This window comes from Mobula birostris (genome assembly GCF_030028105.1).
Source record: "Mobula birostris isolate sMobBir1 chromosome 26 unlocalized genomic scaffold, sMobBir1.hap1 SUPER_26_unloc_1, whole genome shotgun sequence".
NCBI lineage: Eukaryota > Metazoa > Chordata > Chondrichthyes > Myliobatiformes > Myliobatidae > Mobula > Mobula birostris.
Window position 1 is genome coordinate 408872 of NW_027274039.1, and position 12666 is coordinate 421537.

Here is a 12666-nt window from a genome sequence, read left to right on the forward strand (position 1 = left end):
AATGTAATGTCGAGACGTTATAAAGCACTGGTGAGGCTTCAATTGGAGTAGTTTTGGTCCTCTTATTTTAGAAAGGATGTGCTGAAACTGGAGAGGGTTCAAAGGAGGTTCATGTAAATAATTCCAGTATTCAATAGCTTGTCACATAAAGTCTGTTTGATGATTTTGGGCCTATATTCACTAGAACTCAGAAGAATAAGGGGTAACCTCATTGTAACAATGATGAAAGGCCTTGATAGATACATAGAAAAAACATAGGAAACCTACAGCTCAATACAGGCCCTTCGACCCACAATGCTGTGCCGAACAAGTACTTACTTTAGAAATTACCTAGAGTTACCTATAGCCCTCTATTTTTCAAAGCTCCATATGTGGAGAGGATGTTTCCTATGATGGGGGAGTCTAAGAACAGAGGACACAGCCTCAGAATAGCCAGGCGTCCTTCTAGATCGGAGATAGGAGGAATTTATTTAGCTAGAGAGTGGTAAATCTGTGGAATTCTTTGCCGCAGGCAGCTGTGGAGGCCAAGTCTTTATGTATATTTAAGGTAACGTTTGATAGATTCTTGATTGGTCAGAGCATGAAGGGATACAGGGAGAAGGCAGAACACTGGGGCTGGATCAGCCATGATGCAATGGCGGAGCAGACTCGATGGGCCAAGTGACCGAGTTCTGGTCCTGTACCTTAAAGTTTTATGGTCTTATGGATTTGGCATGGTATTGCCTATGGCGTTGACATAGGATCTGTGTCACACAGTATTCCCTGTATTGCTGACAGAGGAGTTGTGTCACATAGATATCACACGACATTCCCTGTTGTGTTGACGGAGGAATAGTGTCACATGAATTTCACATGGTATTCCCTGCAGTGCTGAAAGAGGAGTTCTGCCACATGGATTTCACATGGTACTACCATTGGTGCTGATTTCAAATGGTAATCCCAGTGATGCTGACAGAGGAGTTGTGTCACATGGATTTGGTATAGTATACCCGGTGATGCTGACAGAAGAGTTGTGTCCCGTGGATTTGGTATAGTATATCCGGTGATGCTGACAGAGGAGTGTCACGTGGATTTGGTATAGTGTACCCGATGATGCTGACAGAGGAGTTGTGTCATGTGGATTTGGTATAGTGTACCCGGTGATGCTGACAGAGGAGTGTCACGTGGATTTGGTATAGTATACCCGCTGAGGCTGACAGAGGAGTTGTGTCACGTGGATTTGGTATAGTATACCCGGTGATGCTGACAGAGGAGTTGTGTCACGTGGATTTGGTATAGTATACCCGGTGATGCTGACAGAGGAGTGTCACATGGATTTGGTATAGTATACCCGGTGATGCTGACAGAAGAGTTGTGTCACGTGGAGTTGGTATAGTATACCCGCTGAGGCTGACAGAGGAGTTGTGTCACGTGGATTTGGTATGGTATACCCGGTGATGCTGACAGAGGAGTGTCACGTGGATTTGGTATAGTATACCCGGTGATACTGACAGAGGAGTGTCACATGGATTTGGTATAGTTTACCCGGTGATGCTGACAGAGGAGTGTCACGTGGATTTGGTATAGTATACCCAGTGATGCTGACAGAGGAGTTGTGTCACGTGGAGTTGGTATAGTATACCCGCTGAGGCTGACAGAGGAGTTCTATCGCATGGATTTGGTATAGTATACCCAGTGATGCTGACAGAGGAGTTGTGTAACGTGGATTTGGTACAGTATATCCGGTGATGCTGACAGAGGGATTGTGTCACGTGGATTTGGTATAGTATACCCGGTGATGCTGACAGAGGAGTTGTGTGATGTGGATTTGGTCTCATGTACCCGGTGATGCTGACAGAGGAGTTGTGTCACGTGGATTTGGTATAGTATACCCGGTGATGCTGACAGAGGAGTTGTGTCACGTGGATTTGGTATAGTATACCAGGTGATGCTGACAGAGGAGTTGTGTCACGTGGATTTGGTATAGTATACCCGGTGATGCTGACAGAGCAGTTGTGTCACGTGGATTTGGTATAGTATACCCGGTGATGCTGACAGAGGAGTTGTGTCACGTGGATTTGGTATAGTATACCCGGTGATGCTGACAGAGGAGTTGTGTCACGTGGATTTGGTATAGTATACCCGGTGATGCTGACAGAGGAGTTGTGTCACGTGGATTTGGTATAGTATACCCGGTGATGCTGACAGAGGAGTTGTGTCATGTGGATTTGGTATAGTATTGGGGCTGAGAGGGAAATGGGCCTGTCGTGATGAAATGGCAGAGCAGACTCATTGGACCAAATGACCTAATTCTGCTCCTGTATCTTATGGTCTTATGAGACCGTGGTGTTGACAGATTTCACATTTGTTGTGATTTGTGTTGGAAACAATCATGCAATTTACTCTGGGGTCAGAGTTCACAGATAACCAGTGATCCCTGATCCAGTCTTTGTTTGAGGGAGACCTTACAAGTTATAACCACCAAATAACACCACCTTTCCTAAAATTTTCACTTTCTGCAGACAGAATTTGGGAAGGATTACAAGGACTGCCTGATTCTCAAGGGGGAGAGCTACTCTCTGGCTGGTGTTTCTCGGCAGTTCGAGAGTTTGAAGAGTCTGCTGAACTATTATCGGAGCACTGGCCTTGTATCAGAGGGAGTCAGCATTGAACTCAAGACCTGCTGTGTACCCAGACCCAAAGGTAAGGGGCCATGATCTTCATTGCGTTCCCCCGGAATTTCTTTCAAGTTGGATAAGTCGCTGGGACCAGACGAGGTGTACCCTAGGCTTCTGTGGGAGGCGAGAGAGGAGATTGCTGAGCCTCTGGCGATGATCTTTAAATCATCAATGGGGACAGAAGAGGTTCCGGAGGGTTGGAGGGTTGTGGATGTTGTTCCTTTATTCAAGAAAGGGAGTAGGGATAGCCCAGGAAATTATAGACCAGTGAGTCTTACTTCAGTGGTTGGTAAGTTGATGGAGAAGGTCCTGAGAGGCAGGATTTATGAACATTTGGAGAGGTATAATATGATAAGGAATAACCAGCATGGCTTTGTCAAAGGCAGGTCATGCCTTATGAACCTGACTGAATTGTTTGAGGATGTGACTAAACACATTGATGAAGGAAGAGCAGGAAAAGAAGGAAGGAAAATCCATATAGAGTATATGGATTTCAGCAAGGCATTTGATAAGGTACCCATGCAAGGCTTATTGAGAAAGTAAGGAGCCATGGGATCCAAGGGGACATTGCTTTGTCGATCCAGAACTGGCTTGCCCACAGAAGGCAAAGAGTGGTTGTAGACGGATCATATTCTGCATGGAGGTTGGTGACTCAGGGATCTGTTCTTGGACCCTTACTCTTCGTGATTTTTATAAATGACCTGGATGAGGAAGTGGAGGGATGGGTTAGTAAATTTGCTGATGACACAAAGGTTGGGGGTGTTGTGGATACTGTGGAGGGCTGTCAGAGGTTACAGCGGGACATTGATAGGATGCAAAACTGGGCTGAGAAGTGGCAGCTGGAGTTCAACCCAGATAAGTGTGAAGTGGTTCATTTTGGTAGGTCAAATATGATGGCAGAATATAGTATTAATGGTAAGACTCTTGGCAGTGTGAAGGATCAGAGGGATCTTGGGGTCCGAGTCCATAGGACGCTCAAAGCAGCTGCGCAGGTTCACTCTGTGGTTAAGAAGGCATACGGTGTATTGGCCTTCATCAATCGTGGAATTGAATCTAGCAGCCAAGAGGTAATGTTGCAGCTATATAGGACCCTGGTCAGACCCCACTTGGAGTACAGTGCTCAGTTCTGGTCGCCTCACTGCAGGACGGATGTGGAAACCATGTGGTGCAGAGGAGATTTACAAGGATGTTGCCTGGATTTGGGAGCATGTCCTATGAAAACAGGTTGAGTGAACTCGAACTTTTCTCCTTGGAGCAACGGAGGATGAGAGGTGACCTGATAGAGGTGTATAAGATGGTGAGAGGCATTGATCGTGTGGATAGTCAGAGGCTTTTATCCAGGGCTGAAATGATTGCCAGAAGAGGACACAGGTTTAAGGTGCTGGGGAGTAGGTACAGGGGAGATGTCAGGGGTAAGTTTTTTAACACAGAGAGTGGTGAGTGCGAGGAATGGGCTGCCGGCAACGGTGGTGGAGGTGGATACGATAGGGTCTTTTAAAAGACTTTTGGATAGGTACATGGATCTTGAAAAAATAGAGGACTATGGGTAAACCTAGTAATTTCTAAGGTAGGGACATGCTCGGCACAACTTTGTGGGCCGGAGGGCCTGTATTGTGTTGTATGTTTTCTATGTTTCTATGTTTCTATCTCTGCCTCTTCCTCACCCTACTCAATTTGGCTGTTAAAAATTCCTAATTTCATTTCATATCTCCTTCAGAAGGTTTGGTATCAAAGAGTAAATTGTATCCTGTGAAATACATTGGGGTGTTTTACCAGATTCAAAAGCAGCGTTACTTGTTCCACCTGCCCAGGAAAGAAAAAAAAGCTCCAGCTGTCAGTGATCCAAAAATCGGTCAACAAGTTAGACGAATGGGATTCTCACCTTGGCAGAGAGGATTTAATTTCTCGCTCTGCTATTTCTTCACTGAGGAACGCAATCCTAATCTGAGCTCTTCAAGAAGGGAGAGAGCAGGAGAGAGAGAGGCAGAACACAGGAAATGATAGGCCAGTTAATCTGACCTCAGTGGTCGGGACAATATTGAAGTTGATTGTTAAAAATGTTTTCAGGGTACTTGGAGGCACCAAATAAAATAGGCTGAAGATAGCATGGTTTCCTTAAGGGAAAATTTTGCCTGAGAAATATGTTGGAAATCTTTGAACACATAATAAGCAGGATAGACAAAGAAGAAATGGTTGACACTGTGTACTTGGATTTTTAGAAGGTCTTTGACAAGGTGCCACACATGAGGCTGCTTAGCAAGTTACGAGCCCTGGTATTACAGGAAATATTCTCGCATGGATAAAGCAGTGGCTGATTGGCAGGAGCCAAAGAGTGGAAATAAAAGGAGCCTTTTTTGGTTGGCTGCCAGTGACTACTGGTGTTCCACAGGGGTCTGTGTTGGTTCCACTTCTTTATACATTATATGCCAATGATTTAGATGATTGAATTGTTGGTTTTGTGAGCAAGTTTGCGGACAATATGAAGGTGGAGGGGCAGGTAGTTTTAAGTAAGCAGAGGTTACAAAAGAATTTAGACAGATTAGGAGAACGGACAAAGTAGTTATGCACTTTGGTAGAAGAAATAAAAGTATAGACTATTTTCTAAATGGAGAGAAAATTCAAAAATCTGAGGTGGAAAGGGACTTGCGAGTCCTCGTGCAAGATTCCCTAAAGGTTAATTTGCAGGTTGAATGGGTAGTGAGGAAGGCAAATGCAATGTTAGCAAGAATGTAATAAGACGCTGGTGAGGCCTCACTTGGAGTAATGTGAGTAGTCTAAGAAAGGATTTGCTGACGTTGTCAAGGGTTCAAAGGAGGTTCACAAAAATGATTCTGGGATTGAAAAGCTTATCATATGAGGAGGGTTTAATGGCATTGGGCCTGTACCCTCTGGAGCTCAGAAGAATAAATTGAAACCTATCGAATGTTAAAAGGCCTCGATTGAGTGGATGTGGAGAAGATGTTTCCTATGGAGGGGGAATCAAGACTAGAGGGCACAGTCTCAGAATAGAGAGACATCCATTTAGAATGAAGATGAGTTGGTATATTTTCAGCCAGAGAGTAGTGTATCTGTGACCCTAGTTATTAGGTATATTTAAAGCACATGTTGATAGATTCTTGATTATCAGGGAATGAAGGGATATGGGCAGAAGGCAGGAGATTGGGATGGAAAGGAAAATGGATCAGCTGTGATGAAGTGGTGGAGTAAACTTGAAGGGCCAAATGGCCTAATTCTACTCCTGTATCTTCTGGTTTTATGGTCAAATGAGGTTAGATTAGATTAGATTAGATTATGAGGACACACAGTCCTCTTTTATTGTCACTTAGTAATGCATGCATTAAGAAATGATACAATGTTCCTCCAGAATGATATCACAGAAACACAAGACAAACCAAGACTAAAAAAAACTGACAAAACCACATAATTATAACATATAGTTACAACAGTGCGAAGCAATACTATAATCTGATAAAAAACAGACCATGGGCATGGTAAAAAAAGTCTCAAAGTCTCTCGAAAGTCCCATCATCTCACGCAGACGGTAGACGGAAGAGAAACTCTCTTCCTGCCATCAACCTCCGGCGCCGCAAACTTGCCGATGCAGCACCCTGGAAACACCCGACCACAGCCGACTCTAGAGTCCGTCCGAAAACTTCAAGCCTCCGACCAGCCCTCCAACACCAAGCACCAACTCTGCCGAGCGCTTTGACCCCGGCCCCAGCAATAGGCAAAGCCGAGGATTTGGGGCCTTCCCCTCCAGAGATTCTTGATCGCACAGTAGCAACGGCAGCGAAACAGGCATTTCAGAAGTTTCTCCTCCGTGCTTCTCATGTCTGTCTCCATCAAATCAGGATTGTGTACGGTACCTACTTACAAATACAATATCAATTCAGAGTGGCCGCGCGCATCACGTTGTGCCGCCATCTTCTCCTCCTCTCCCCTCCTGCAGTTTGGCAAGAAAGTTCACACAGACCATCTCCCACAGGGTGGGGGGGCCACTGATGTCTCCCATTGGTGGGCCCAGCCCATATTTCCCAAGGGGGTGGGGTGGGCCAGGCCCGCCCATGTCTTCCCTTCCCACATCTCCCCCAGGGTCTGGCCCATGTCTCCCATGGGGTGGGGGGGCCACGCCCATGTCTCCCAAAGGGGCTCCGCCCACATCTCCCACAGGGTGCACTGCCCACATCTCCCATGGGAGAGGTCCCTAATCTCCCACATGCAATATCTAGGAACAAAAATAGGCAATCACTTTGGAAGGGGTATACATGCAGACATCCCAAAAGGCAATAGGCAGCTGGAAGAGAGACACAAAAATGTGAACAAATCACAAGGAGGTATGAGGGTATAAGAGTTCTGTACTCATGGATTTCAGCTGCTCCTACATTAACTATGGCTGTTTTAGTGTCAAGCATTTAAAGTGCAAGAGAGGTTTTTGAGTCCATATGTATGTAGATTTTCCAACTAGATGAGGGGAAGTACTGGACCTAACCTTATATAACGCAGCTGGGAACGTTATTGCCATCAATGGGAAAGTTACTCTGACTCCTCTTCTTTTTCACTCCAGTCCTGATGGAGGGTCTCGGCCCAAAATGTCAACTGTACTCATTTCCATAGATGCTGACTGGCCTGCTAACCCTGTCTTTTCAGTCCATCTGGGCCTGTGTGACCGTTATCTTCCAAGTTTCAAGGCAGTTATGGAAAGGGATAAAGAATTTTAGAAAATTAAGTCCTGAATTCAGTTGAAGGCTAGTTTCAATATAAGACAGGACATGCAAAAGTACACTGAGGCCACTTACAGGCAAATCTACTATTGTGTGTGAAGTTTATAAATGTGAAATGTAAGAATTCAGGACTAACGTGTTCTTCTTAACGTGAAATGCACAAACAGAAAATCAAGGTACACTGGTTGATGATTGAGATTCAAGAATGTCATGTGGTGGACAAGCTCTTCTAGCAGAGCTCCTGTAACCCCTTGTTACTCCAGACTGGATCATTATCTTTCTTTCTCCTTCATTTCCAGAGAAGTCCAACTTGATTATCATTCGGAACAACTGGTCCTCTGATCTCCTTGTCTCACCTGTAATGCAGCGAAGGAATGTCAATCAGATGATGTTCCATAAAGTAAAGAAGGAAGAATTGATTTGGGTGAGTCTGTCAAAGTGCATCTAATAATGGAGTATTCTATTTACAGACAAATGAACCTGCACTGATACCAGAGATCCGAAACCCAAGCAGAACATGTGAATTCAAACATTCTGATAACTAGCTTTTCCTGCTTGTATCAGAACTAGCCTCTTGTCATATAATATTAGCTCTGGTTCACTTTCCACAGATGCTACCTAGCCTTCTGAGTAATCGAGCATTCTCTTTCATTGCTGTTTTTTTCAGCAATCACCAAGTTTTACAGTTCTTATTTCCAGCATTATATTTTTTCCTTCTCTGTCCCACTCATTGTCTCCGTTCACATGTCTTCTAGACCAATAAGCTGTGATCACCACTATCAACTCAGATGGCATCAATATCATTGATGCCATCTAGATTCTTTTAGTCTCTACCCAATCACAGATATTCCATAAGATCTAGGAGCAGAATTAGGCCACTTGGCCCATCTGACCTGCCATTCCATCATGGCAGTGGTGCCCCAAGAAATACATGTCAAGTGAGGTCAAAGAGATGGATTTTTACTTATGTGTCTGTTCACTTGAAAGTAGTTACTGCTATGATACAGAGACACAGCAGACAGCTCTGGAGGCCCAGCTGTGGTGGGAGCAGAGCACAGCAGAGGTTTCCCGCAGGTCGGCAACGTTTGTTTTAAAGGAGAGCTTCATGGGCTTTCGGACATTCCAGAGGCCCAATCCATGGTGGGAGCAGAGCACAGCACAGCGTATTAAATGGAAGTACAGAAGGGACAAGAGGGGTGGCCATTGTTAGGAGTAGGCCAGTGGTGAGAGTAAGGGCGTCGGGCTTTGGCTCGGAAGAGGAGTTAACTCTTGGTAAGTTTCTGTTAAGGTCCTCTTTTTTTTTCAATCTCTTGCTATACTCAGTGTAGTAAATGGCTATATGCATTGTTCATGCCAGCTGTTGGAGTCTTAGGAGACCCAGAATCTCCCAGGGAACTACACCTGCGTAAAGTCCATCCAGCTGCAGATTCTTGAAGACCGTGTTAGGGATCTGGAGCAGCAGCTGGAAAACCTTTGGCTTGTATGGGAGAGCAAGGATATAATTGATCAGAGTTACAGGGAAGTAGTCACTCCAAAGTTGCAGGAGGCGAGTAGCGGGGTGACTGTCAGGACAAATGGAAATGTGAACAGGCAGTTAGCACAGAGCACCCCTGTGGCTATTCCCGTCAAAAATAAGTATACAATTTTGGATACTGTTGTGGGGAGTGACCTCCCAGGGGAAAGCCACAGAGACCAGGTCACTGGCACTGAGCATGGGTCCGTGGTGCAGAAGGTGAACAGGAAGAAGAGGGGAGCAGTAGTGATATGGGACTCAATAGTCAGAGGAGCAGACAGGACATTCTGTGGACATGAATGAGACATCCAGATGTATGTTGCCTCCCAGGTGCCAGGGTCAGGGACATCTCAGATCATGTCCACAGCATTTTACAGAGGGAGGGAGAGCAGCCGGATGTCTTGGTACATATTGGTGCCAATGACATAGGAAGCAAAAGCAAAGAGGTCCTGAAGAGAGAATTCAGTGAGCTGGACAGAAAGCTGAGCAGCAGGATCTCAAGGATGGTAATTTCTGGATTGTTACCTGTGCCACGTGCTAGTCAGGGTAGATTTGGCAGATAAATGCGTGGCTGAGAAGCTGGTGCAGGGGGCTGAGCCTCAGGTTATTGGATCATTGGGATCTCTTCTGGGGGAGGTATGACCTGTATGAAAGGGTCGGGTTGCATCTGAACCAGAGGGGCACCAATATTAACACCACAGGACCATAACATATAGGAGCAGAATTGGGCCATTCAGCCCACCGAGTCTGCTCTGCCATTCCATCATGGCTGATCCCAGATCCCACTCAACCCCACACACCTGCTTTCTCACCATATCCTTTGATGCTCTGACCGATCAAGAAAAGATCAACTTTCACCTTAAATATACGGATAGACTTGGCCTCCACCACAGTCTGTGGCAGAGCATTCCTCAGATTTACTACTATCTTGCTAAAAATATTCCTCCTTATCTCTGTTCTAAGGGGTTGCCCCTCAATTTTGTGGATGTACCTGATAGTTCTAGATACCCCCACCATAGGAAACATCCTCTCCACATCCACCCTATCTAGTCCTTCTAACATTCGATAGGTTTCAATGAGATCCCTACGCATTCTTCTAAATTCTAGTGAATATAGGCCCAAAGCTGCCAACCACATATTCCCAGAATCATCCTCGTGAATCTCCTCTGGACTCACTCCAATGACAACATATCCTTTCTGAGATATGGGCTCCAAAACTGTCGACAATACTCCAAGTGCGACCTGACTAGTGTCTTATAAAGCCTCAGCTTGCTTTTATATTCTATTCCCCTTGAAATAAATGCCAACTTTGTATTTGCAGTTTTTACCACAGACTCAACCTGTAAATTAACCTTTTGGGAGTCTTGCACAAGGACTCCTAAGTCCCTCTGCACCTCTGATGTTTGAAACTTTTCCTCATTTAGATAATAGTCTGCACTATTGTTCCTTTTACCAAAATGCATTATCATACATTTCCCAACACTCTATTCAATCTCACTTTTTTGCCCATTCTTCCAACTGCAATCGCATTGCTTCCTCAGCACGACCTTCCCCTCCACCCATCTTTATATCATCTGCAAACTTTGCCACAAAGCCATCAATTCCAATATCATTGACAAACAATGTGAAAAGTAGCGGTCCCAATACTGACCCCTGAGGAACACCACTAGTCACCAGCAACCAAACAGAAAAGGCCCCTTTCATTCCCACTCATTGTCTCCTGCGTGTCAGCCACTCCGCTATCCATGCCAATATCTTTCCTGTAATGTCATAGAATTTTATCTTGTTAAGCAGCCTCATGTGTGACACCTTATCAAACACTGTATTCTCATGGGCAGGTTTGTTAAAGCTGTTGGAGAGGGTTTAAATTAAGTTGGCAAGTGGGTGGGAACCAGAATGAAGGGACTCAGGATAGGATGGATGGTAAAAAATTCAAAGATAACGTGCAACCAGACTGTCAGGAAAGGCAGGCAGATGATAGGACAGAATTGAAGTCAGCAGGATGAGTGTCAGTGCGAAATCAAAAAAGGGTAGCAAATACAGTACTCAAAGTGTTATATCTCAATCACGGAGTATAGGAAATCAGGTGGATGATCTTGTTGCACTTTTACATTTAGCCGGGTTAATGTTGTGACCATCGCGAGTCGTATCTGAAGGATGGTTATAGTTTGCAGCTGAATGTCTAAGGTTACATGTTGTCTCGGAGGGATAGGAAGGTAGGCAGAGGGGGTAGCGTGGCTCTGTTGGTAAAGAATAGCATCAAATCAGTAGAAAGATGTGACATAGGATCTGAAGATGTTGAATCCTTGTGGTTTGAGTTAAGAAACTGGGGGTAAAAGGACCTTGAAGGCCGTTATATTCAGAACTCCCAACAATAGCTGGGATGTGGACCACAGATTACAACTGAAAATAGAAAAGGCGAGTCAAAAGGGCAATGTTATGATAGTCATGGAAGATTTTAACATGTAGGTCAATTGGGAAAATCAGGTTGGTAATGGATGTCAAGAAAGAGAGTTTGTTGAATGCTATGAGATGGCTTTGTAGAGCAGTTTGTCGTTGAGCCTACCAGAGGATCAACTATACTGGATTGGGTGTTATGTAATGAACCGAAGGTGATGAAGGAGCTTAAGGTAAAAGAACCAGTGATCATAATATGATTGAGTTTAACTTGAAATTTGATAGGGAGAAAGTAAAGTCTGATGTAGGAGTATTTCAGTGGAGTAAGGGAGATTACAGTGATATGAGAGAGGAGTTGGCCAAGTAAACTGGAAGGAGCTACTGGCAGGGATGACAGCAGAGCAGCAATGGCGTGCGTTTCTGGGAAAAATGAGGAAGGTGCTGGACATGTGTATTCAAAAATGAAGAAATACTCAAATGGCAAAATAGTACAACCATGGCTGACAAGGGAAGTCAAAGCTAATGTAAAAACAAAAGAGAGGGCATACAACAGAGCAAAAATTAATGGGAAGATAGAGGATTGGGAAGCTTTTAAAAGCCTGCAGAAAGCAACTAAAAGAATCATCAGGAGGGAAAAAATGAAATATGAAAGCAAGCTAGCAAACAATATCCAAGTGGATAATAAAAGCTTTTTCATGTAAAAATAAAAGAGAGATGAGAGTGGATATAGGACCATTAGAAAATGAGGCAGAAGAAATAATAACGGGGGACAAGGAGATGGCAAATGAACTAAATGAGTATGTTGCAACAGTCTTCACTGTGGAATACACTAGTATTGTGCCAGATGTTGTAGTGTGTGAAGGGCGAGAAGTGGGTGCAGTTACGATTACGATGGAGAAGGGTGCTTGAAAAGCTGTAAGTCCTGTGGGTACATAAGTCACCTGGACTAGATGAACTGCACACTAGGGTTCTGAAAGAGGTTGTGTTAGAGATTGTGGAGGCATTAGCAATGATCTTTCAAAATTCATTGGACTATGGCATGGTGGCAGAGGACTGGGAAATTGCAAATGTCACTCCACCCTTTAAGAAAGGAGGAAGGCAGCAGAAAGGAAATTATAGACCTGTCAGCATGACCTCAGTGGTTGGGAAGATGTTGGACTCAATTGTTAAGGAAGTGGTCATGGAGTACTTGGTGACATAAGACAAGATAGTACAAAGTCAGCATGGACAATCCTGCCTGACAAACCTGTTGGAATTCTTTGTAGGAGATTACAAGTAGGACAGATAAAGGGGATGAAGTGGATGTTGTATATTTGGACTTTCAGAAGGCCTTTGACAAGGTGCCACACATGAGGCTGCTTACCAAGTTAAGAGCCCA

At 44.5% G+C, this 12666-nt stretch overlaps 1 protein-coding gene across 2 annotated transcripts in view; it reads left to right on the plus strand.

The window, feature by feature from the left end:
• Positions 1 to 12666, plus strand: part of LOC140192256 (tyrosine-protein kinase JAK2-like) — a 203347-nt gene that overhangs the window by 83545 nt on the left and 107136 nt on the right. For both annotated transcript variants that reach the window (XM_072249929.1, XM_072249930.1), the window contains exons 10-11: positions 2502 to 2682; positions 7678 to 7802. In XM_072249929.1, coding sequence (XP_072106030.1) covers positions 2502 to 2682; positions 7678 to 7802 — 306 coding nt within the window. The remainder of the gene's footprint in view (positions 1 to 2501; positions 2683 to 7677; positions 7803 to 12666) is intronic.